A 27,398-nucleotide genomic window follows, 5' to 3' on the forward strand; every position below is an offset into this window, starting at 1 on the left:
GAAGAACCCTGCCTGAAACTCTAGAGAGCCGCTGCCAGTCAGTGTTGACAATACTGGGCTAGACGGCCTGAGCATGATGCCGTTTGCTATGGGGTAAGAAACACGGAGCAAACTAGAAGCTCGGGGACCATTCCTGACCGAAGCTTAACACGCGCTTTTGTTTAAACCATTCCGTTTCCGAACGAAAGAGACGGATCAGAGGGCGTCCTGCAAAAGAGCGGAAAAGGGGGCGTCCTGCAAAAGTGGAACTGCTGTTAGCAAGGGGTTAATGTTCTCAGACGGCCAAACCAGGCCGGTAAACAAGCTGCCTCGTCGGCGGAGGAGTTTAAGTGCCGCTGGACGCGATCAGCGTCGGAACATGAGGTCATCCTCGCGCAGAAAAGATTAACTCGGGGGGCCGCCACCCCCCGGTGGGCCCCAGCCCACCCCCGTCCCTCGTCCAATCGGACAGGAGCCTAGCCGCGCTCGGCGACCAATGCACACCAGGCTTGGCTTTGCCCCAGAGCCTCGCCAATCCGGAGCGTGCAACGGAGCACATATACGGGGGCGCCGAAGTGCGTCGCGCGAGGTGAGCAGGGCTGTTCGCGGAGGAGCGTCGCCTGCCGCTGGAGATCGGGGCACAGGGGACTAATCGCGCCCGAGCCGCTGCTGGTCCCTGCGGCAGCCAGGGCGCGCGGCGCCCGCCTGCGCTCTTCCCCAGGCTGCCTCCTGCGTGCGTTGCGAGAGCCAAAGGGGGAGGCGCGGCGCGGCGCGGCGAAGACGGGCTCTGGCAGCCAATCGCGCCCGACCGTCCTCCGGAGACGGCGCCACCCCTCGAACCCGCGGCAGCGCCGACAATAGCAATCACAGGCGCGCTCGCTCTCGGGGGGCGGTCAGCCCGGTGCGCGGCCGGAGCCGACGGGCGCAGCAGCCGGCCGCAGCAGCTGCTACTGCCAGCGGCGCCAGGGGCGGCTGGGAAGGCGGGGGGAGAAAACAAGAGCAGCGGCAGCAGCAACCCGGGCGACTCACGAGGGGTCCCGAGATAGGAACGCTCCTTCCCAGCAGCAATGTCGTCGGGCGAGGCGCCGGGGGTGCAGGAGGAAAATCTGCAGGGTAAGAGATCCCCCTCCTCTTGAACGGCGTTTCCCAGAAAGATCGCCAGCGCTGGGATCCCCTGAAGAAGGGCCCTCGATTGCACGGCGTCTTGATGGGAAAAGCTGCCGCTTCCTTTGCTGCTCCGAAGCAGAGCTGTGAGAGGCCCATGATCGCCTTGTTTGGAACCCCCGAGGCCTTCCCAGATCCAGTTCTAGGCTTATTAATACTTTAATTTCCAGTGGTAGTTAGGACTCTAACATGGGTGGTGGTGGTGTGGACGGCAGTGGTGGAAACTGAATGCTGAGATATCAAGTTGCACAGTGTTACGTTGGCACCATTTGTGAGCAAGGGTTCCAGGCCTGTATTTCATGGGGCTGTCAGCAGCCTGAGTTTTCTGTAAGTTGGAGATACATGGCTTTCCCTCGCGTCGCACTGACAGTATAACAAACACTCTTGGCAAACTACGAACCGGTATGGCAAGCGTTGCTTAAAAACGGCCTGTGTTGCTCCCAGTTTTCAAAGTACAGAACAGGCAGATCCATGACAGTTCCACCATTGTTATAGTCGTTTCTGTTCTCCATCTGTGCTGATTGTGGCTTTGCCTACGTGACACATCCAGCTTTTTCTGAGAGCTTCCTGCAGCATTTGTAGTTGTAAATAATTGCCGTTTGGAAATTACTGACACATGGCTCTTGTTAAGAGCTGACATCATTGGATTTACTAACCAGTGTATGCTGAGAAACCGGAAGGTAGATTGCAACATAAAAGGGAGTTTCCCCATTGACCCCAGTGGGATGTAGACTGCACCTGTAATCACAGAAATAAGCAGTACTGCTACATGATATCTTGGGTTGTTTTGCCAAATACCGTGACAATTGCAAGGTGGATATGCAAGTATTAATTTAGATTTAGATTTCTTGCTGTTGTTGTCTAAGGGAAATGTCAACTTTCTGTTAAACCTGAAAGAACTGTATCTACCCATCCCCTTGATCTTTGTTTGTTTATTTAAAATATTTATATCAGTTCATAAGAAGAGCCCTGCTGGATCAGACCAAGGCTCCATCTAGACTAGCGTTCTGTTCACACAGTGACTGACCAACTGCCAATGGGAAGCCACAAGCAGGACATGAATGCAAGAGCGCTGTCCCTTATATATTCCCCTTCATTACCAAATCAGAGGGTGGTATACAAAATTAATTAAGGGTGCAGTCCTATGCATGTTTAGACAGAAAAAAGGCCTACAACTTCCAGCTTTCCTCAGCCAGGGTTTTTTCTGTCAAAACGTGCTTAGGATTGTGTCCTAAAACAATTAAAATAAAATACAAAGTTAAAAAAATCTATTAAGCTAGGTATTAAAATCAGCAAATGCCTGGGTAAACAGATATGTTTTTCCCCATGAAATTTTATTTATTTCAAAGGCAACCAAGAGAAGAACGTACATAATAATCAACCAAAATCACTAAAGAAACAAAGGAATTCACTAATTATAATTTTTAGTCTATAACCAATATATTTATGGACCATCTACAGTAAAATGGCCAAAGTAGGAGCTGAATACCTAATAGAAGAGTAAAAATACAATTTATACAGCATATAAAAGGAGCATGGGAGTTTGTTATTTTGTATGACAGATGTTTTTAAGAGGCACTGAAACACCATCAAGGATAGCACCTGTCATAATGAAAGGCAGGGTGGGGGGGGAGCATTCCAAAGGCTGGGTGCCACAACAGAAAAGGCCCTTCGCACATCTGATTGCTGTCAGATGTACACGTGCAGGCAATAGAACAGAATCCCTGATCTGTGGATCTCAGTGAATGGGCAGGTTGATATGGAGAAATGTTCTCCCTCGGGTAGCCTGGTCCCAAGTTATTCAAGGCCTTATATGTCAGTAACATCACCTGAAACCTGGCCTGGTAATATATTGGCAGCCAGTGCAGTTCTTTGCGCAAAGGTGTAACATGCTCACAGTAGGATGCCCCACTCAGCAACCTAACTGCTGAAATATGCACTAGCTGAAGTTTTCAGACTTGCCTCAAGGCAAACCCCATATAGAGAGTATTGCAATAATCCAGTCTTGAGTTACGAAGGCATTGATGACTGTGGCCAGACTATCCCTGTCCCAGGAACGGCCATAACTGGAATACCAACCAAAGCTGGTAAAAGGCACTTCTAGTCACCGAGTCTACCTGAGCCTGCAGTGACAAAGATGGTTTGAGGCTGTCTGATAAATTAAACATATGGATTAATTTCTGTTCCGTTAACACACTGAGGCTGCAATGCTGTACTCACTTACCTGGGAGTAAGCCCCATTGCCCTCAATGGGACTTACTTCTGAGTAGATTTGTATAGGATTGTACTGTTAACACACTCAGTTAACATGCAATTAAGGATACTGTATATGAATTGGATTGGTTTGGTTCGTTGCTTTTGGTTCATATGCTTTTAGCTGTTTAAATTATTGTTTTATACTGTTTAAATTGATTTTATCTGTATGCTACCCTGAGATCTTAATGATATAGGGTGGGATACAAATGTTTTAAATAAATAAATGGTCCCTCAGCATATGCATTCTTTAGATGTGATGCTCCCCTTTCCCCAAAGTGTGAAAGAAGAACACCCTTCCAGCCCGTACTGCTGAGATTTTGCTATCAGCATTCATATAGTCATATTTACACTGTCATTTTACGGACCCACTACAGCATAGCAGCTGATGCACATTCTCCAAGAAAAGTTTAAGGGAAGCAAAATCTAATCTAGTGGTTACAAATGCGGAACTTGCAGAGAATGTAATATCCAGTGCCCCTTCGCACTATTTACCATACTTTAGGTTTCTATCATGCACGTATTTGTATTTGTTAGCTTTGTATTTTCAGTGCCCATGGTAGACAGGCACAGTTCTAGCTGGATTTTCAATGTATTTTTGGAACACTACTATACAGAAACTTGGAAATAGAAATTGCTTGTAGTCCATGTTCTTTTCCGGTTTCTGTTTGAACATATCAAAGCTGACGTCCACCCTACTCTTCTGAGAAGGTTCCTGTGCCTTTATCAGATACGTGTGGCAGAAATTTAACTAGGGTGGTTTTCTCCAGCATGGAATTACATTACTTGGGAAAGCTTCACTGGTTACATTGCTGCCTGACATGCAGCTGTCAAAAGCATGGGCCGGCAGCTGTTTGTTTATGCCCTGTGCATGAGAGCTGTTGGTGTCTCAAATAACCTCAGTTTTATTTTGTAAGAGAGTATTTCACAACTCCTGTTAGACTGTTTATTTTTCAAAGTGACCCAGAGGGACTTGTTTGTTCAGGAGACATTATGTACTAGCAGTATACAGATTATATATATTTTATCTATTTATACCTTTAATCTGGTAACGAGGATGACTGTTGTTTAACATGTTGCTTGCTCACATATAGTGTTCTGGTTCCTTCTCTCCCCCCCCCCCCCAGCCTGGTTTTTCTCTCTCCTCTCCCCATTTGCCTTGCTTGGTTTTCTTCTGTTGCTAAGCATCCTGGGAATTGAAGTCCCCAGAACCAGACCACAAAAAAGGCCAAGGAACAGACTTACAAAACACACTGGGGCAGAAATATGCATCAAAATGGATGCCTTGGAACTCCCAAATGTCCTGCATAATAAATCATATTAAGTGAGCTTTTTCTTAGTGGCATTCTTTGCTGGCTAGACAAAAGTTTCAAGTGATAAAAAATATTTACCAAAATGTCCATCCCAGAAGCTCTACCATGTCTGGAATATTGGATGCATTGCAAGGTGTCTGAACTATGTGTCTGAACTGCGCCTACATGTTTCTGAGCCCAATTCAAAGTGCTGGTTTTGACCTATAAAGCCCTACACAATTCAGGACCACAGTACCTGACAGAATGGTTCTCCTGGCATGAACCAATCTGCACACAATGCTCTGCATCTAAGGCCCTCCTCTGGATGCCTCCTCCAAAGGAGGCATCATGGGACAGGGCCTTCTCTGTGGTGGCTCCCCGTTTCTAGAATGATCTCCCTCCTGAGGCCTGCCTGGAACCAACATTGTCATCTTTTCAGCACCAGATTAAAACTGCCATCTTCTGTCAGGCATTTGGCAGCGTATCATGAGTTTCTTGATTGCCTCTGGCTGATTGTTTTTGTTTTAGATATATGATGTGTGTATTATTCTATGTTATTATGTGAATGTATTTTATACAATTTTATACAGTGTATTTTAGTGGCTTTTAATTTTTGTGAACTGCCCAGAAAGCTTTGGCTATGGGGCGGTATAGAAATATAATTAATTAATTAATTAATTCCCCCCTCCAATGCTCTCCCCTTCCTCTCTGGGAAAATGAGGGAATCTAGATAGGCAACAGCATAGAGTTGGGTTGGATTGCATCTATTGCTGGAATGAATGGGACTAAGTATGTGGGTGTGGCTGTACTGCCTGCTATTTCAGTGCAGCTCCCTCATTCCTTTCCATTATTGTTCCATGGAGCTCACTCAGCTGCACCGTTTCTCTCTACCTGCCTTTCATGTTAACTTGGAGAATTTCTAAAATTAATTTCGGACGTCAGATTTGCCAGTCTTTTCAGTTTGGGCTTAAAAAAAAAAGTGTTACTGGTGTGTGTGCATTGATTAAATCATGGTGGAAAAAAAGGAACCATAAGAACATACGAGCCCTGCTGGATCAGTCCAAGGGTCCATCTAGTCCAGCATTCTGTTCACACAGTGGCCAACTAGCTGTCGACCAGGAACCCACAAGCAGGACATGAGTGCAACAGCACCCTCCCACCCATGTTCCCCAGCAACTGGTGTACCTAGGCTCACTGCCTCTGGTACTGGAGGTAGCACATAGCCATCAGGACTTATAGCCATTGAAAGCCTTTTCCTCCGGGAATTTGTCCAACCCCCTTTTAAAGCCATCCAAATTGGTGGCCATAGATATATTTGGTAGCGAATTCCATAGTTTAACTATGTGCTGTGTGAAGAAGTGCTTTCTCTTATCTGTCCTGACTCAGTGGACTGATCACATGAGTGATTTAATCAACAGGTATATGTATAAGGGGAAAAACAGTACACACCACATCTCTAAGGGGAAAAACAGTACACACCATACAACTGAACTGAAAACTGACAAACTACAAATATGCATTAGTCTGAACCAAGTCCAGAATTTTTTTTTTTTTTAATGGACTTGGTGGCTTGCTAATGCATCAGTGCAATATGGAAGCATGTTCAGGGAATTCAGAATTACAAAATGTAGGGAGAAATTCAGAAGGGGAGATTTTTATAAACCTGTATGTAGGGTCATATCTTTGAAAAGAAGCCTACCCTCTATCCACAGGTTTCTGGCAGAGATTGTACATAGAAGGATTTTACATGTAAAAATTAGGTTGTACGTGAAGTGTGTGTGTGTGGGTTAAGTCAAGTGCCATGGACCTTGTCCTATGATCCCAATATTGATTTTAGTCAACATATGTCAGGGTGGAAACTGAGCCCATAGAGCCTCAGAGCAGTTCTGATTCTGAGGAGGAACAGCAATCCATGGGAGAGGAGCTTGCTCATCTCTCACAAGCACAGCAGCTGGTAGAGATTCCTCCTGCTAGCATTCCTGGGAGAGATAGTGACCCTGGCAGTGAGAGAGCGCTGGAGGGGGGCTTGCTGGATGCTTGGTGCAGACGTAGGGAGTGATGATAGATGGAGGGCGCCAAAAGGAGGCGTACCGCTCGTCGCGTCCCAAGGACCCAAGGGAAAGAGGGAGGATCTCTCCATAGCCCATAGGTTCAGAGTCTTCCCGTGGTTCCCCTTCAAACGGGGACCAACTGCCTTACCTGGAGCTTAGGCTACTCTGCTATCTTTCCCCAGTGCTGTTCCTTGCTTTGTCGCTAGTGATTAGTATCTGAAAGAGTCAAAGTAATAAAGGAATAAAGCCTCGGAAAGAATCCTCGTCGTCTGTGTCCTGAGTTGGCTATTGGTGGGGACTGCAAGAGGCAGCTAGGGTGCTCCTGACAACATATTTCCATAGGATAGCAGGGGGTGGAGACATAATGCCTGTGTGCTCACACTGACCCAGAGGCCTACATCACTGCTATTACCGTAGAGTTTTATTATTAACAGGCAGTAATCTGGGAACTCTGTTCACTTCCTGGAATGCGAGAAAGAGGCCATTAAGCCAGGCTTGGAACAGAATGTCAACAAACCAGAGTACTTGACTTCTTAATCTAAAATTTGGTTTTTGTTTTGTCTTGCTTCTAAACCTATGCCAAGTAGGTTCCTGGGTGGAATTGCACTTCAGCAGCAATGGGAACGGTAATGGTGCCCTGTCAGCAAGCCAGGAACAAGTTCCAGCTTCCGTTTCTATTTACAATGGTGATATGGAGAAGATTCTTCTAGATGCCCAGCATGAGTCTGGAAGAAGCAGTTCACGAGAGAGCTCGCACTGTGACAGGTACTCCATAATATATAGCGTTGGCTATTTTAAACAGAATTTACCCTTTATTTCTTCTGCAAGGTTAAGCAGCCTGGGAAGCTCTACATGTTTTGGACTAGATCTCTCATCAGCTCCAGCCAGCATGGTTAGTTATTAGGGATCATGGGAGCTGTAGTCCAAAACATCTGGAGGGCACCAGGTTGCCCACCCCGTTCTGCTGCGTATGCATGCGTGGTCTTAGAGTTTGATAAATCGGTCTGATGATGCAGTCTGACCTTTTGCTGCAGTCATTGACCTTCTGCTTGGTCAGAGTCAATGTCCGTTTCTGTTCCTCTTCAGCTATTTATTTAAACTAGGTTGAAACCTTCAGTTAAGCAAACTGTTCCAAGCCTAGTGAATGGTTTGGGATTACTGTTGAAGCTAAACCTAATCAGTGTCTAGAAGGGAGACCTCCAGGTAAGCTGCTGTATGTCTTCTAAAGAAACAGTGGGCTGCAAGTGTAAGCACAATCTATGTATCAGCCTTGCTCAACCTGGTGCCCTCCAGATGTGTTGGACTACCCCTCCTAGCATACCCCAGCCAGTCATGCTGACTGGGAGATGCAGGAAGCTGTAGTCTAACATACCTGGAGAACACCAGGTTGGGGAAGGCTGATCTATATTATAAAGTGTTAAAGGATTTGGATGGGCTGATGATGGGCGCGTTTGGACGATTGCTGGTGCAGGGAAGAAGCCATCATAGCTCCCCCACCCCAGTGTGTGTGACCATAATTTGCATTATTCCCTGTGCTGCAGTGCAGGTTGGCGTGTACTCCAAACCTGGCGTGGGGCACAGCGGCGAATAGGTTTTGTACCCACCTCACTACCCCTAATGCACATCGTGGGTTGTAGGGTGGGTATGGAGGCCACCCACCCTCCCCGCGTCACATGCCAGGTTCAGATGACATGCCGACCCACGCTGCACCGTGGGGAATAAAGCATATGGCAGTTGCGCGTGCAGCAGGGGCAGGGGGAGAAACCATGATGGCTTCTTCCCCCGCCACGATCGTCCGAACCCAATTGATGTCTCTGGCAGTGATTTGCTCAGCTGCCGTAAAGGGGTTAGAGTCAGAAGAGACCTTTGACTGTCAAGGGTTCACCTACACTTATCCCGAGTCTGAGGGCTTTACATTTAACTTGCAGGTTTCTAAATATGTAAATAAAATAGCATCAGCTCGTCTGATAGTTAATAGGTTCAGAGCAGGTGTGGAGGGGGGATGTAACCTTTTCTTCCCCTGCTATGCTGCTTCTGAGGAAAATCCGTCCCCTGGAGGTGCTATGTGCATGGGAGATTTCTACTTAAACCAAGCTGCAGAGGAGAGATTTTCCTCAGGACCACAGGAGAGGAAGAAAGGGTTAAATGAGCCCTTTAATGATCAGCCCCCCACCCGCACTCCTCTGCTGCTGCTATTTGCATGTTAAATGAAAAGATGCTTTTACCACGGAGTCCAGATTGGCTCCAAAACCTAGCTCCAGGAATGAGAAAGGTTGAAGGCAAATCTTTCATTGCAGACTTTGATCAGTAAATAAATATGTGAACGGCTAACCTAATTTCACATCCTGAACAGAATTCAGTTTCCTGGGTGTTCAGTTTGGGGAGTGGGGGCAGAGAGAGGCAGCTGCCTTGGGCAGCTAATCTTGCTTGAGATGAAAGGGCAAAAAAGGTGTTAGTTACTTAATTTATTTTTATTATTTGTTTTCTTCCAGGGAAAGGCACTTCTGGAATTCTCTGCCATGGGTGCTAAAATAATTTGCTCGGGCTTTGAGGATAGGATGCAGTTTGCTGTTCCACCTCACGCAACAAAATATCATGGGCTAGCCCTGTTTTTTAAGATCTCATTAATCCAATTTTTGACCCATTTTATCCCAGTAATTGTTCGATATATAAGTAGACCAGTTCTAATAAATGTTGGTGTCCATCTCCTTCCAGGCAGCTCTATATAATAAACTGGGTATTTTCATAACAGATATTATAGGAAGAAGATACAACTGTTTTTATGGAAATGTAATAGTCATTACTGCAATAATTAATGTAATCATTGCTTTATTGATCTTTGGTGACCTACTACTGCTCCCTGATTGGGGAAGACGTGATATAGCTATAACGCTACTTGATCCAGAGGTGATTTTTCCAAATTTGTCTTGAGAGTCTTTATGTTCTCCATTTTTATTCCGCCCATTCTCCAAATAGTTCAGAGGCCATCTACACAGCACCACTTTCAACCTTCACTCCATCGTAACTGCGCAGCATTGTAGCTGCGCATTAGCTTCTGCTGCGGTACACCTTCGATTTACTGCTGACTTTTCTAATGGGAAATCCGCTGTGCCCTGACACATAGCCGTTGAAGCAAAGTAGACTGCGGTTGCTCTTTTTTGTATCATTATATTTAAATGTGCAGCTGCGCAGGCACATGAGGGTAGGGGTGTGACACTTTGGGTTTTAGTGGCTGTTTTGTATTTTAGGGGTTCTTTTGTGTCTGTTTGTTCCTTCTTAGGTAAAATGTGGGAGGTCTGCTCCTTTGTTAACATGCCAACTGTTTGGCAGTTCTCCAGCCCGTGACTCTCGCGATGGTTCGCACACGCGAAGGCGTGTGCCCATGAGAGGTACATGCCAACCCATAATTCCAAAATGGTGGCTGGAGCAAAGTTGGTCCTGGACCTTCTGCTCCACCGAACCGCCCTGGCCCTTGGCCACTGACTCCAAAGCAGCCATTGCAAAGATACAAACCTGCAAAGGTGTGGTTGAAGAAATGAGCACGCTTCTCCGTGCCTCTGTAACTCTGCAGCCACGAAGGAACAGGGAGGAGTGAAGGGGCGTCACAGAGTGACACAAGCACTAGGCACGCCTACTACATGCCCACCACAAAATGCGAAGTCACTTCAGGGAAGTGACAGACAGCTCGCAACCATGGGAAACCCGCAGCAAATCAAAAACATTGCAGCAAAACGCCTCTTTGGAAATCCACATGGTGAAAACCATGGTTTGGCTGCGAGGTGGCAACTGTGATGTATGTCCTGAAGGACCTTGAATCACAGGAGCCCCAAAGTAAATGGCTCATGTAGATGGGGCCCTGCACAATGTACATGGTTCTTCCCTGCCTTTATCCTCACAACAGTCCTCTGGAGGTAGATTAGACTGAGAGATAGGGACTGGCCCAGGGTCACCCAGTGAGCTTCATGGCTGAGTGGGGACTACAACTTGGGTATACGAAGTCCCAGCCCAACACCAACCACTACACCACACTGGCTCTCAGAAATTTCTGTTCTCCCTTTTGAATTTTCTATCTTCACGTTTGTGGCTGAGTGAGGATTTGGACCTGGATGTCTGTGGTCCTGATAAAGCAAGAATCTACAGATCTTGTTCCTTGTTGGTGAATAACCCATACTTCTCTTTACAAAGCCCTCCTCGTTCCCAAACGCCTCAGGACATTCACAGAGCCGCTGAAGTAGAGAGCCGTGGCAGTGGAGAAAAATATAGCTCTCAGGTAAAGCCTAGCCTTTCATAAAGATTCTCTGATAGAAAACATCAGAAAGTCTAGCAATAAAAGCACCAGGTGCCTGTCCCTCAATGGAGGACTTTTGTTTTGGGAAGATCACATGGCAACAAGGGAGAGGGCCTTTTTGGTGCCCTCCACCCCCAGATTATGGAACACTCTCCCCAGCAAGGTCCACCTGGCGCCAACATTGTCATCTTCTGGGTGCCCGGTTAAGACCTTCCTCTATTCCTAGGCATTTGAAAGCATATGATGGGGTTCTTAATGCATCATTGGAATTATTTATGGTTGTTACTGAAGTTTTAGTTGTTTTATGGGGTCATGGTATTTTATTGATAATTGTTTTTAACTGTTTTAAATTGTTTCACATTTTTTGTATGTTAGCATTTTGTTGAAAGTTGCCTTGAGGATTTTTTTTTTTTTTTTTGAGAAAGGCTTCTAAGAAACGGAATAATAAAAGTTTTTCCTCAGTGTTTGCACAGCAATATTTTGTGGCTGGAAATGTTAATTTTTTAAAAATGTATTTATTTTATTTGTATCCTGCCTTTCTACCAAGGAAAATGGCATTCAAGGTGGCTTGCAATCATAAATAAAACGGGATTAAAATAATAAAACAAATACATTAAAACACAATTAAAAACAAAACAATCACAGAATAAAAACAACATCCCACCCAGCAGACCCACTTACACGCCAAAGGCCTGCTTTGCAAGGAATGCCGTTCTTTAATTAGCTAGCAGGCCGGTTTTGATTTGGAGCGCTGTTTTGAACTTTTGAACGCATGAGCGTCAAAGACCCTTATTTGTTAGCATTCATGCACTGATGATGCTTGAAGTAATATGCAGCTAACCAGTGCTTTGTCTTTTTTGAGCACATAACTGTAGTTCTCTGAAATCTAGGTTGGCTACCTGTTCTTTCTAGGCACAATCCAAAGTGCTGGTGATGATCTATAGAGGCCTAAATGGCCTAGGATCAGAATATTTGAAGAACCGCCTTCTCTCCCACATAAGCCTTCACACTGTGAGCCTCATCTGCATCTCCCACTAGTTCTAACTGCATAGAGTTTTTCTCTAAGTTGGGAGTTGCCTAAGAGGCACCCATATGGGACTGAAAGGCAGGAGAAAACACTTAAAGAACACCCCCACTTCCAAAGTAGCCATACCTCTGGCAGTTTATAACCTTCTTTCAATGTTTTTTTTAAAACTTCTTTCAAGGTTGAGGGCTCCTTTTGCCCACACAGGAATATAATGCTGTCTGGTGCTGGTTTGGAGTTAATGTTACAGTGATAATCAGAACAGCTTGTTTTTAAGCACGTAAATAACCCCTAACACTTTCAAGAGTTGCCTGTGAAAACAATCTTGTGGAAACAAACACAGTTTTAAGAACTAATTAATTACCCTAGAGTAGCTTAGAATCATAGAGTTGTAGGGTTGGAAGGGGCCTATAAGACCATCGAGTCCAACCCCCTGCTCAATGCTTTACTTTTAGAATACCTTTTAGCACTCTTAAGCTACAGTCCTGTACCCATGATGTGAAGCATGAATATGTACAGAATTAGACATGCCGTTTTTTCTTATTTTTTTAGGAGTAGTGCTGGTCAAAAGAGGATTAATCCTAATTTCAGTGTAGATATCAGTTGGTTATTCATCTGATCTGTAGTCCACCCCTTAAATTGCCCTGATGCAGACACAGCCTTAAGCAGCCTCCCTTAAGAGTTCTGATGAGTCAGTTCCATTTAGAAAATAAAAGCCACAGGTCACGATCCAGAGGCCGAACACCTCAAGTGTGGCTGGGGTTTCCCGTTACTCTCCATGGAGGAACTTGAGCTCATAGATCCATGCCTTTGTTGTTGAGTGCGGCTTGTTGGTCATGTTCAGTGTGTATTCTGAACATGATAATTAACCAAACCGTCTGATTGTATCTACCCTTTTAGTCGGAAGATGATTTTCTGGAAAGAAGGAAAGAAGTTGAACGGCTCTTGAAGAAAAATTCAGATTGGATGTGGGATTGGTCCAGCAGGCCTGAGAACATTCCACCCAAGTGAGTGTCCTTGTGAACAATGCCTATGCGTTGTTTCCTGGTGGCCTGTACATCAGATCGGTGACAGACATTTACAGGTACAATTCTCTCGTCTTCTCGCACACCAGGGAATTTCTGTTTAAACACCCTAAGCGCACAACTACCCTCAGCATGAGAAACACAAGTGTGATGAAGAAGGGGGGCATCTTTTCTGCAGAATTTTTGAAGGTGTTTCTACCATCTCTGCTGCTTTCCCACCTGCTTGCCATTGGGCTAGGGTAAGGATTCATTCCATTACTTGTTTGTGGAGGTGTTGGGGTAGAAGTGTAGTGTGCTGTGTCAGGATCTCCTTGAATCCCAGTAATGCTATCCAATTAATCCAGCCCTCTTCACCAACTTACACATAATGATAAAAGAGCAATACAGAGTGTACCTGTGTCATCTTCTTGGAATACAGGGATGCTGAACTTGTGGCCCTCCAGATGTTTGGGCCCACAGCTCCCATGATCCCTCACCACTGGCTATGCTGGCTGGGGCAGATGGAAGTTGTAGGCCAAAAAAAGTTCTGGAGGCCCACTAGTTGCCCTCCTTTGTTACAGGAGAATAAGTTTAATAAAATATCCTGCTCTTAGAATAATTTTGCCTTGTACAAGAATTAGCTAGTTAATTCAGATCCCATTTTTTTTTCATGGAACTCCGAGTGTAAGGTTCCCAGGTGGTCTCCCATTGGGACACTGACTGGACCCAGCCCTGCTTAACTTTAGCAAGGTTGCCACATCATACAGCTTCAGACCACGCAGCAGGACCAAGTCAACATGCTCGTGCTCATAGTGATAGAGGAATTTGCTGTCTTCTCCAGTAACAATACAGGAGAAGATGTCTGTAATAATAGTAGCTCATACTAGTAAAATATTTTAAAAAAACACCAACCACTCAATTTTCCACTAAAGAAAAAAAGTAGCTCACAGCTCAGGAGTGGATGCTGTTCATAAATATGATGCAGCTGAATGTTTCAGAAGGGTTATGTGTTCACCAGCTATCCAGACCATCATGCTTCCAACCCCCAAATGTGGAATGAATAGAGAACACCTTCCAAGAGCTTCATATGGACTAATCAGACAGTAACATGTTCTCCTGTGTTTTGTTTTAATCGTTCTAATCAAGGCACAGAGCAGAGGAGGAGGTGTATGTTGGCAATCTAGGATCGTGTGACTTCTTTGGTCCGCACCCAAGTGTGTTGTATCTTTTCACCAAGTGTTTCTGATTAAAGTGTTTTGTCAGAATGTCATCCAGCCATCTAGCTCAAGTATGGCTTCATGGATTGCAACTATAAGACACCATTAACCATTTCAAAAGACCTTCCATTGAAATACAAGGTTATGGTGGCACTGGCATTTATAAAATAAACTAGGATAAATGGCTCCTTTCAGTGATGGCAACAAAAAGACAGTCTGAATGGTCTCTGTGAAGATGTGAGAAGATAATCCGTCTTTAGATATCAAAATGCACTGATCTGTAGTCACTTATTGAGTGGCAGCAAAGGAATTTAAAGGCTCCCAGTGGTTACTGGGGTGGTTGTTCCGTTGGAGCTGCATTAGCAGGGAACCTTGCATGTAAGTAGGATGTCACAGATTCAGCCTGCAGTTATGGGACATCTTTTCTTTCTCTCTCCCTGCATTGTGGAGATTGCATGATTAAATATCTGCAACTCGCCATTAACAGCACACTTTTTTCTAGATTGCATAATAGCTTTATCTTGTTTTCGTGATGAGATATTTAGACTTCCTGGGGAAAGAAAGGGAGGTTACATACATACAAATTCCTTCTATTCCTCTGTTTGCTTTTCCCATGATGATGGGAAGTGAATGAAAACAGCAATTGTACACTCACTTACCTCAGAATAAGCCCCATTGAACTCAGTGGAACTTACTTTTGAGTAGACATGTATAGGATTGTGGTGCAAGTCTCTTACTGTCCGACGTTTATCTAGAAGTAAGTCCTATGTTCAGTGGGGTGTACTCCCAGCTAGGTATAGGACCACTTCCTTCAACATATACTGGCGTTTTGACATCTCATGCTAGAGGAGATCAGGTAGCAACTGTGGCTTCCTGTCACATCTGTGAAGCGCCAGTTCTGGCTTTCCAGTAGCTTGGCATCATTTGAATCAATACATAATGCAGACCAAATTGGACCTCTTCAAATCTCACCTGAAAACCTGTACATTTTTTTTTTTTTAGTATCTCAGTGTTTTGATTTTAGTGAAGTCTTATGCAAGGTCCCAAGCTATTGAAAACAAATTTCTAATGGAGATTCTTTCAGCCTTACAGGTAAGTCTACAGATGTTATCTGCCCACACATACAAAGTTTGTGGCCCAAAAGGAACCATGTTTTCCATGATGATAAAAAAAACACTTCCCTTTGAGGTTGCCTAGAGACAATTCCACCTCATCACATGTAACCAGCTGCTTGAAAGTCTAGGTCTTTTGCAGCATCAAGTAGATGCACCAAGAGCCATTCCCATACATAGCCAGTAGTCAAGGCAGGAAGAAAAGGGGGGAATCCATACAAACTGACCCTGGTTCAAAATTAAGCACAGCATTTACTGGTTTGTGTGTCTTAGGATTTATATTGGAAGACGGCTGACAACCACAGCTTCCAGCAGTTCCTTGTAAGAGTGAGAATGAATCTGTCTTTCTTGTGAAACCTTGACAGAGTTCATCCAGGCATGCAGAACGGTGAACAAAGGGAGCTCCAGAGTGTGCAACAGTGATGTGGTTATGTACTTTTTTTCTCTAAATGTTGTACTCCTAGGTCTGTTGTAAAGGGGAAGGATGAAAACCAAAGCCAGACAGTTCTTGTATGTAAAGCCCTTTTTGCTCTGCTCAACATAGGCATCGTTTAGATGAAGGAAGGTATCTTTTATTCTTTTTTTAAATGAATGGTGTGACAAAAAATGCAATGTCTGTAGTGAAGGTTATATAGCAAGGAATTAATCTGTATATTTGTTCCTTTCAATCTTGTGAAGATATTGGTTAGGGTTGCTCTTGGTACCACTTTATGGTGGCTTAAGGGCATTGTGGCCTTACATTTCTGAAGAATGCAGTCTTTTTACTCAATGTGAAGTGACTTTGTAATTTACTTTAAGATTTAACCCTGAATCCTAAAAATAGTTTTGTGTGTTTTAGTATGGGGTCTTTCCCCATATGTTTTTTAGTGAATGTTTATACGCCGTGCAACTCTCCATAATGGTGTAAATATGCATGACTTTAGCACAGATGACTTCTACTAATGCTGAAATAAAGATTCCCCAGGCTTCCCTCAAATTCTGAGAAAAATTGTGGATGGCTAGAAAACGTTCCCAAAGGATGGCCATGAGAAATCAGGCCAAAAGCCCATTGAGTCAAGACTTCTGTATGACAAGCTCACAAGTGAGGCAAAATGGCATTTTTCCTCATGGTGGGTAAGCAAAGGCTCATGCCTCTGAATGTGGGGTTTGTTACAAGTTCTCAGGATTCAATAGTCACTAATGGCAGGTAGGTATATCTTTTTAGGCACATAAATACTATCGCCCAGTCTAATTTTTAGCTGCTCACCATGGACAACTAGGAATTTCACCCAGGTGAGTAAGTGAACTGCTGGAAGAGGGTAGGGTGCCCTCCTCTGGCATCCCACTGCCCCACTCCATGCTGGGCATGGAGAAAGAAAAACTTTCTGTTCCCTGCCCAGCATAGAAGCCAAGCGTGCTGGCAGCAGAGGCAAGGAGTCCTACATCCCACCTCTTAACAGCCCACTGCGTTTCCATACAGATTGCACAGGAAGTGAACTTGATTCCTGTATCTCCACCATAGAAATCAAGATGGCAGAGGGAAGGAGAGCTTCCTCCCTGCCCATCCCCAACAACCTGCTGCATTTCTGTGCTAGAACTACAGCAGGCAAACTCCTACAGGTCTAGCATAGAATCATAGTAGGCCTGCGGGCAGAGAATCCATGCCTCTGCTGGTATGGCGGATACACAGGAATTGGGGAGTGCTTGTTTCTAGCCTGAAAAATGTTTGACGCTTATGCTTTTTTACTCATAAGAGGAGGCAGGTTTTGGTGACAAACCAATTTTAACCATTTGTCTCCCTGCCCCAAACTAACCCAAAATAAAATTTTACACAAGAGCAAGCTTGTGCTGAAAATTATTTGCAATGTATACATTTTTGCAACATGGAATGAAAAAATAACCCATTCCATCCTACATTTTTATTAACCCAGAATCTGACATTTACTTGTTAAGTAAATAATAGAATTCAGTGGAACTCACTAAGTTTTGCACAGGATTACAGCCTTAATTTTAGATTGCAGAACAGTAAAGAATCTGATTGTCATAGCATCTTTTCTTCTTGTCACTTAAATAAAAGCTTGTGTGTGTGTTATTGTATATTTACCACCATCAGACGAAGCATTTTTCTAATCATCCACTTCCACAGTCAAACGTATTTGGCTATGCTGTGGATACAAAGAACCTATCTGATAAAACAAAAAAACTAATTGGCAAAAGGTGTATGAATCTTCTGCCACTTAATTTCCCTAGTCATTTTAAGGCTATTTTACACAGTTTTTGATGCTGTGAAGAAGCAAGGTCAAGGTACGTACCACTTCATAGAATCATGAAATAGTAGGGTTGGAAGGGGCTTATAAGACCATCGAGTCCAACCCCCTGCTCAATGCAGGAAACGTGTAACAAATATTCTTGCCAAGGTTGCCTGTGGAGCATTATTACTGGATGCAGTGTTGAAAATGGAATTGAATATAATTGCAGTTTTCCAGTGCTACGTGACCTGAAGTGATTGCTCTCTAATCAGAAATATTGGTGTAGCGTGGTCTGGCATCCACCCCATATTAACATTGTGTATCAGTCGAAATGGAAGTTTGCTTTTTTCATTGATTGCTAGCCTTATCGTTTGGCAAACTTTTTTTATGCTTAAGTAGAACCGAAATTAATATAGCTGTTACTATGCACTGTGGCAGCCCATATCTTGTGTCAACAGTTTGTGTAATTTGGAATGTCATGATTTAATCAGCTGGATGAGTCAGTTGAAGCGGTTAGCTTGGTTTTATCTTTGCAATCACGATGCGGCTACCGCATATGTGAAGACTACCCCAGTCTGCATGTCCCTCATAGGTATGGGAGTTCCAACTTGTACAAGGCACTTCCTTGCAGTAAAGGCAGCCTTGGGCCCCCAGGTGCAGGACAACCATCCTCCTCCTGAATCAAACCATGGGCCATTTGGCTGCAATGGGAGTTGTAGTTGGACATCATCTGGGGGAGGGGGCAGGTTGGCAAAGGTTGCTTTAAGGAATTCCTTGCTCACTTCAGTGAAAAAAGCAGTCACATGTGCACAGGAGGATAGACAGGTAGAGCTCTCCCCTATTGAGGTGAATCAGCTTCCCTTGGCTTCTTTTGAGACTCGCCTAGATTTCTGAGACAGGGCTGTATGTTTCCAGACCTTAGAAAATCATTAGATTTACATTGCAAATTTGAGTAGATAAGGCACATCTAAAGAGGAAACAGTACATTTTTTAAACTGCTGTCACTGGTAGTGGCAGTTGTAGATACTTCTGAAGAGATAGTTTCATTAGTCCTGACCTAGCAAAAGAAGATAGGCACTAAGGTAGCATTCTTGAAGTTGCTTGTTTCTCCAGTAGCCACTGTGCAGTCACATGTACTGCATTCAAATCTCACATTTTTATGTAGTGGGAGTTTGTACAACTATTGTGTTAGAATAATGTTACTAGCTCTCCTGTCCAATGGAAAACATCTGGAACTTTATCTTCCGGCTGAGACACTATGAAATACTTCATTGAATGTATATTTCAAGTTTATTGGTACTATACAAAAATAAAGTGAATAAATACATAAATAAAATGTGTGCCCCTTTTGTATTGAATATCCAGAGTGGAGAGATGTACGAATGATGAACTTGAAGAAAGGGGGGTTATTTTTGAGAGAGAGGTTTGAAGGTCCATGGGCAAAACAGCCTTACTAGCTTAGAAAATAAAGGACTCAACCTTGGTAAGCCTATGCAACATTATACTGCTCTTGCAAGTAGATGCATCATAACCAATGTTCACATTCAGGTAGGTGGCCAGATTAGTACAAGCACACGTGTGTGAAAGTGAATACCATTAGGGAAACTTCAAGTTTTGATCTGACTTACTAGCTATCATTAGCGGTACACCTAGCATATGCACAAGAACACATGCTTGCACTCTTGTTTATTAGTCTGGATTAAATGTTATCACTTTTAATATTCCTACTTTATACATATATATTGAAAATGTGAGAAATCTACCATTACACAATTCTAATTGTGGATATGGTAAATAATATTTAGAACTAAAAATATTTGTAAAACACCTCTTTATTCAGATGGATTGCAGGGCAGTATACAAGGCATGAATCAAATCATGATGCCATTAATCAAATTAAATCAGTTTTAAGTAAGCATATCTAATGCATTTGATTTTTCCTTGTGTTCCATGGAAGGGGAGAGGATCATGATATAAATAAAAAGACCAAAGGCAGCACTGGAGGAGCATTTAATCTTATTGATTCATTCTATATAATTTTTAGATTTCTATACTTCCCAACCGGTAAATTTACAAGCATACAAGTTAGGCAACACAGTACTGTTGCCACTAGCACAGAATATAACTAAAGGTAGAATGGTCTTAGTAAAATAGGCTAAGAACAATAAGCAAACATTTTTATATAGGCATGTTCTCAGAACTGACTCATTTTATATGATCAACAGGAAAATACTTTTGGCCCTTATGAAGCCAGTATACATTGAAATAGGTAAAATTAGTATTCAAATTTGGATACACCTTGACAAGCCAGATGTGCCATGCTGGTGTGAAAACATGCAACATGCTTTGGACTAAGGGTGAAGTCCAATTACATTTTTCCACTGATGGAGCAGGGTGATTCCCCTTACCCAAGAGATCCTGTAGGGCTTGATGCTGGGGTTTGCGTGACGTTGGCTTCCACCCCAATTTTTCCTTCTGTGTGGCCAATAGGGCTGGAAACACCAGTGTAACATTTTCTCTGTCCAGAGTTCTGTAAATATGGGTTTGCTTTCATGTGATCAAACAAATACTTGTTTTAGCATGATCACCATGTACCACAAGAACAATGCCAGTTTGTAATATATGCTCCATACCAAGTATAAGCCAACTCTAAAACTTCAGTGTAAACCAGCTTTCTTGCAAAACAGGATGTAAACATAAGCTACTCTTGGAGATACCTTGCTCCATGTAACCTGACCCATGCACCCGACAGAAAAAGCTACCCTACATTAGACACCTATGACATAAGATCAAAGACCAATTGTGCTAATTGACTAATAAAAACAGATGGATCAGGAAATGAATCAAGATCACAGCAAGATATAAACACAATTAATCGGCAGCATTGAGCAATTGCAGACAGCATGCTTGGTGATTTTATCCTCTCCCTGAAAATTTACCATAACTCAAAATCAACCAGTGATGCAGCCTACAAACCATAGCTCACAGACACCAAATGAACTGTGGGTTTACTTTGAAAAGGAAATGAAGTATTACAAGTTGATTCTACTGAGAAAATGAAATATTACCAAGTTTCATTACAATTACTCCATGTAGATTTTTGCACCAAACTAAAACACTCAACTTTGCTTGACCCAATATTGGCTTCATATTTCATTACCACTATGGCAGTGCAAGACTTGATATGAATAGTTTGCTTCAGCTGGATAAGAAAGCAACACCACCACCGGCTTGGATCTTATGTTTTGTTCTGTGACTTGGATCCAAAGTTTTTGTTCCATAAATACAAGGAGCTTTCATTCATGGAAGAGTTGAGCTCATGGATGGCTTACATTCACAGAGAAAAACCTTAGGATCCAAGCCAGTTACATTGATGACAGAATTCAAAGCTGCCCCTCATACCAAGCGTCCTCAGATTTAGTCACAGCAAGCCTCTATATCAATGGTGGGCAACCTCAAGCCTAATTTCAAAAGCCTTCTGCATTCTAGAAGTTCAGACCTCTGGGAAGATTTGTCCCTTCCATGGCGGCTCATTTTGTGGGGGGAAAAAGGGAGAGAGAGTGGCAACAAAAGGAAGAAAAAGGAGTGACCCACCTATTTTTGACTCTGACCCTGCCCTATGCTGGCTTCGGCCCCATTCACTGCCAACATCCTCCCCTCCCAAATTACCCATGAGAGAATATGGCCTCTGACAGAAAAGAGGTTGCAAAGCGTGCTCTAAATCATGTCTCTCCACTATTGTAACTACTGGCTTTGTAGAACAGCTCACAATTTGAATGTAGCCAGTGGCTTTGAAGCCCTGCAAACTTTTACATGGCTTTACAGAGCAAGAAATTCATGTAGCTACTCAGATAAACAAAATTAACATTTCTATATCACTGTCTTGTCAGCCTAATATTAAGAGTATTGAAGACAACAACTTTCAAATAAGGAATCTTGTTGCAACTTAAAAGACATATATTGTAGCATAAGCTATTGTAGGCTGGAGCCCATTTCAGATACATGAAGCGGTCACCTAAATTGGCAGATATGTGTACTGTGGGTACAGACATTAAAAAACAACAAAGTGAGGCAAAACGTCCAAACAATGGTAGAGCAAAATAGATGCATCACATTCCTATGCAGAATACAAATGAAAACCAGACCCAGAGTGGATGTGACCTATTCTCAACTAGCAGCCACTGGTCATGAATTGGTAGGGCAAGATGTATATTAAATACAGCAAAATACAGTGCTGTGGACAACTCAGATGCAATTTTAGGGGGAAAAAGTACATTGAAAAAGTTTCAAAGTACACAGAGCAAGTTCAGGTAAACATTTAAAATTTATTAAACTTTTTGGTCAAAATAATTGAACAATTATGTACAATCCCATTGTATTAGCTCTCGTATATTTTTTAGGAACAAAGTCAATCTAATGGTTAAATGACCTATCCGTTCCACATTTCAAGATTTGCAAATAGTGTCACAACTGATATACAGTATACAATTTTATTTAAACTTTATCTTTAGAACCCCTAAATTAGTATTAGACTGCAAACAAGAGTGGCACTCTATGGACATTAATTGACGGGAGGAACAGAGACATGTTGCTCCTGCATATTCATATCTAACTTTAGTAATCATGTTAAACCTTCATTTAATTAAAATTGGAGTGTGAACCATACGCCTGTATTTTATCCAGGAAGCTCAAAGGGCCTGAGTTTCAAAGAGAACTTCGCAGGCACATTTAGTAGTAAGTTTTGGTGCTATCAAAAGTCTGCCCATTACTGTTTGTGTACACATTTACTCTCACAGATGTTTACAGTGAAACAGTGGGAGCTGATCATGTGTCTTCTAGGAAAGAGATCCCAAAAGTGATACACTTTTCCTTAGCCCCGTTGTTAGTAGAAGCGGTATTCAACAAATGTATTTTCACATCAGTATTCAGCCTCAAGATAGCCTGATCTCCTGGTGTCACAGACCCAGAGTAAGAGTTAAAACATGTTTGAAGTTGTGCTCCTGTTTGGCATAATCAAGTTTAAAAACATACAAGCTCGACCTGCAGTGGGATGTTTTGTATGCATATGTTTATGCCCAGTTGTATTATTTAAAAAGTATATTCTTCAAAACAAAGAACTAAAGGTAAAAAAGTAATGCACATTAAGGTATGTGTCTCACTTCTGAGGCATGTTTACTGTTATCCAGAGCAGTGATTTGTTGAAAAGTTTGGTGTACAAGATCATTGCGCTCATTTAAGGCTGTATATGAAATGTAAATTAAGCTTTTACATTTTCTCTTTTGTGCACACCAGATGATGCCGGGTTGTGTGCGAGTGTGTGTGTTTTTTACAAAGAAAACTAATACAAGCTAAGGTAAAGACAACTGGAGAGGAAGTTCAATTTAGACCTTGAAGCAGTAGGTATCATATGAAACTGCTTATACTGTCAAAATCAATGTTTTTGGGACAAACTATTTTCAAATCTTTCCATCAGTTATTTTGCACAATCTCAATACATGCAATAAAAAAGACTGAATACATACTTTCAGATTTAAAAACACTTTTTATAGTTTGTTATTTTTATTAAGTGGTTTACACCAGAAGGTGTGGTTATAGATACAGTTGGTGAGTAAATATACATGAAAAACCTGTCTATGCACCCAACTCTAGACTTACCTATATGCTCAAAGGTAGAAACACCTAAAGCTTACATGAAGGCCAGAGAAAGAATGTTTACAGGCATAAAGCACAAATATATGTTTTGAAAGGCCCAAATATTACAGCAGATAAAGAGCACGTGAGATAGAAATTACATTTTTTTAATGACAATTTGTTTCTTGGGTGTTAGATTTTTGGTCTATCAACTGGAAAGGAAGGCTCAGACTTAAATAAATACATTTGTTTTGAATATTGGCCTTTTATTGAGTATTGTCCATCAATTCTGCTTCTAGTGGGCTTTTTCCGTTTACAAAAATTTAATTCCATGTTCCCCCTCACTGAAGGCAGAAATATACCATGAACTCAAGTCCAGGCCAGCTTCTCTCCTTTACCTATAAAGGGAAATAAGTGCATCAATGTTCTTTACTGGGAGGACAACAAGGCCATCTCTGACAGATAAACAATTGAGCTTAACTATGCAAGACGACAACTTTGTCCTCAAATAAGCCGTCTTTAATTAATTTTGTCCTGGAATATATACAAGTTATTGGTGGCAGCTACAGCAATGATGTTCTCTACAGGGTGCCATGCTGTATGAAGGATCTTCTTGTTGAAGTCCAGACTGTCAACACTTATTTCATCTTTCTTTCTCTTGCCACCCGTACACACTTTCCGGGGCTTTAAGATAGCACGAGGTTTGCTACTCTCTCTTGATGCCTCTAATGTAATATCTCGCCGTGTGTTTCGATCAAACATCCTAAAGAAGTTGTTGTATGAGCCAGTCATAATAGCACTGTGTTAAAAGAGAGAAAAGCAACTTTTTACTCATACATTAGGGATAAGGTCTATCTATTTCATGCTACTTTGCATTAGCAGCCCCCCAATGTTCCTTGTCTTCACATTATGTTTGATATTAGGGCCTTATATGGGTATATCCCACATAAATTACCACATTCTATCCTTCTCATACACATGTAGCCTTTATCTTCATCACTACCCATTGTACAAACCCATTCTGCACTTGCTAGTAAACCTCTACTCCAGTTGAATCTGGTTTTCAGTGACATTCTTAGTACCGATGACAACTAGAAGCATAAAATCTGATTGTTGCCCCCTCTCAACCATTAACAATGATATCCTTCTGGAAAGGCTACCTGCATAGAGATAGCCTGGCTTCTCTGATCCTTTTCTTAGTAGCCTCCTATTTGGATTACTGCAACGTGTTGTATCTGGGGCTGCTCTGAAAACAGTCTGGAAACGTCAGTTGGTAGAGGATATGACTATGAGTGTGCTGACTCAGCATTATGAAATATTATGCCAGTGCTTCATTATTTTCACAGGCTCCCTGTCTATTTCTGGGCTCAATTCAAAGTGCTAGTCTTAATCTTCAAAGCCCTTCACCATTTGGGACTTTGGTATTTGAAGGATCAGTTCTTCCATTATATACCTACCCTGTGCTTTGATCAGTTGAAGTCCTTTTCTGAGTGCCATCGCCAAATGAGATATGGCCAATGGCTACAAGAGATAGGGCCTCTTCAACGGTGGCCCCTCAACTGCAGATTGCTTTCCCCAGAAAAGGCCTGCCATATCCCAGTGGCTACTTTAATGTCTTTTCTGCTCCAGGCACAACCCCTTTTTTATTTTCCTAGGGCTTTTAAACTTTTAGTATTACACTATGGTTTAACATTTCAGCTCTGTGATAAGTTCTACTTCTTAGCCCCTGCTTTAACTGCTGTAGTGCTGCAATGTTTTATTTTCTTGCCCTTGCCTTTAAAGTGATTTGTTTGATTTTATAGCTGTATTTTTGTTGCATCTATATTGTATTTTATGTGACTGTGACTTTTAACGTTATTTTACCTTGTACACTGCCCGGATAATTGTTACAAGGCAGCTTATGAATGAATGAATGAATGAACGGCAGTAGGTGCAAAGGCATTTGAATGTAACTAGTGATGAGAAAATGGGGTCCTTCCAAATCCTAAAGGGAATAATTATACAATTGTAGTTCAATTTGCAAAAGTCTCCACAAAGTGTTATATCCTGAATTTGGCAAAATAAGCTGGAAGCCTTTCCTGGAAACAGGATAAAATTATGCTGTTCCCAGATTACATCAAAGAAGTGGCGAATAAAAGAAGGCAATTTATCAAAGCAAAGAATCTGGCAAAACAAATGAACTTACAATATTACTTAAAATATCCTGCTACACTTTGTATTGTGTCTGAAGACCAGATGAAGAAGTTTACGAATCATGAAATGGCGGAGGCCTGGTTGAATGTTAAAATGCGTGAGAACTCTGTCACAATTCCATGAAATGGAATTTCTAAACAAGTACTGTTAACTGCTTGTGTGTAGTTTTCATGATCTAGGCTAACTCAGAAGAAATGACTTTATATATATTTGTTTACCCTTATGTATTCTTTATTATTTTTCTTTCTCTTTCTGTATCTTCTTCTATGTTATATTTTAAAATGGACAAAATATCTAGTATAAAATATTATTGTTGAAGATTTATCTTAAGTTTTATTATTATACAATACTATACTCCTTCTTTTTGATTACTATTATTATTATTACTATTATTATTATTATTATTATTACTACTACTACTACTACTACTATTCAGGCTTTTGGGAATGAAGTGTAGAACTGTTGCACTGATATAAAAGATTGTTTTACTAAATTGTAAGATTGTATAATAGATATAGTTTTTTAAAATAGAATACCATTGGAGGTTGGGAGATGTTGGAGTTTATTTTTCTTTTTTCCTTTCTTTCCTTTCTGTTATTATGGTGTCCTAACTAAAATATTGTATGGATGAGAACTGAAGTACTGAGTAGGTTGTTGGTAATTTCGGTAGTGTTTATAAAGATAAAATAAATAAAAATATATTCAAAAAAAAAAGAAAAAAAGAAAGAAAATGGGGTTCTTGAAAGCTCCACAGCATAATATTCCAAGAACATTTTGGTCCCAGCAGACATATCAATGCTGACACAATAGTACATTCACCCTTCAGAGAAATCCTCTTAAAGAGCTTTAAAATCTACTGCTACTGTCATATTTGACTGGGGTTTTAATGTTGTACTGCATATAAATATTTAAAAATATTTATAAATTGTAGAACATGTCATTTTAGAAGGGCAATTACTACCTAGGAAAAATCCTGCACACACTGACCAGCAATAGCTCTCTGCGTTAGGATATCAAGGGAGGGTTCTTTCCAAGCTGAGATGCTTTTAACCAGTTGGTAGAGTTTTTATGCAATGTGGTATGTATGCTATACTGTGCCATACAGTAGACTTGGACCCGGCTCACACGTAATGGTGGCAAATCATGGGTTATCTAACTCACAGTCTGTGGGATCATGTGCCACTTGTGAGCTGCTCCTCCTTAACCAACGTCCAATCAGCCTGATTGGAGGGTGTGATCATGATGTGTAAACCTGGATCCCTAGGTCCCCTAGGGGCTAAACAACCCAACAGTTAACCCATGGTTTGTTGTTGGGTTAATTGCTGGGGGTTTTAGGGGCTAAACAAAACAGCAGCCCAGGTTCACATGTCAGTCACAACCTCCGATCAGATGTTGTTTATAGAAAACATGTCCCAGAAAATTGTGGATTAATTAACCCACAGTTTTCCACTGTTACATGTGAACTGCCCTATGTTGAAAGCAGCCATCTCTTTAAGATTCTATTCAATTCATGCATAAAATACTATTTTGTCAGCTATGAGATCTCATGCTTTTAAACCAGAAATTCCAGGGACTGACCCTGATATTTTTTTATGTGCAAAGAACATGTTCTATTACTGAACTCTGGTTCCTCCTAGGGCAGCATATTTGCTTTTATTTATTATTTAGATTTATATCCCACCCTTCAGATACAGTTTCAGGGTAGCTTACAGTAAATATTAAACATACCATTAAATAACTAATACAGATACCACTACTTTTACCGTTAGAGCTAAAGCCTCTAAAGTTTCACGACCAGAGTGCCCCCCCCATTTTTTTTAAAAAGAGGTAACAGATTATTACCATCTAAATGTGTCAAAGTGGGCCATATACTTTCAATCACAGATCTCACTTATCCCTGAACTTAAATGAAACACCACAACGATGTCCAGGATTCAAGCAAACACCTCAAGTGAGCCTCAT

General features: G+C 42.0%; 2 protein-coding genes across 3 annotated transcripts in view; one reads left to right on the plus strand and one right to left on the minus strand.

The window, feature by feature from the left end:
• Positions 1 to 565: 565 nt before the first annotated feature.
• BNIP3 (BCL2 interacting protein 3) lies at positions 566 to 18,968 on the plus strand. Its single transcript, XM_084845941.1, has 6 exons — positions 566 to 1,092; positions 7,327 to 7,504; positions 10,925 to 11,009; positions 12,952 to 13,058; positions 13,166 to 13,315; positions 15,658 to 18,968. The coding sequence occupies exons 1-6, from the start codon at positions 1,047 to 1,049 to the stop codon at positions 15,707 to 15,709; spliced, it is 618 nt and encodes a 205-aa protein (XP_084702067.1). The 5' UTR covers positions 566 to 1,046; the 3' UTR covers positions 15,710 to 18,968.
• Positions 18,969 to 21,917: 2,949 nt separating this feature from the next.
• Positions 21,918 to 27,398, minus strand: part of PPP2R2D (protein phosphatase 2 regulatory subunit Bdelta) — a 44,853-nt gene continuing 39,372 nt past the window's right edge. For both annotated transcript variants that reach the window (XM_084845940.1, XM_084845939.1), the window contains exon 10: positions 21,918 to 24,042. In XM_084845940.1, the coding sequence (XP_084702066.1) occupies positions 23,763 to 24,042 (280 nt within the window). In that variant the 3' untranslated portion in view covers positions 21,918 to 23,762. The remainder of the gene's footprint in view (positions 24,043 to 27,398) is intronic.

This window comes from Heloderma suspectum, chromosome 3, assembly GCF_057233095.1.
Source record: "Heloderma suspectum isolate Gila_16-S chromosome 3, 16-S_ref, whole genome shotgun sequence".
In the NCBI taxonomy this organism is placed as follows: domain Eukaryota; kingdom Metazoa; phylum Chordata; class Lepidosauria; order Squamata; family Helodermatidae; genus Heloderma; species Heloderma suspectum.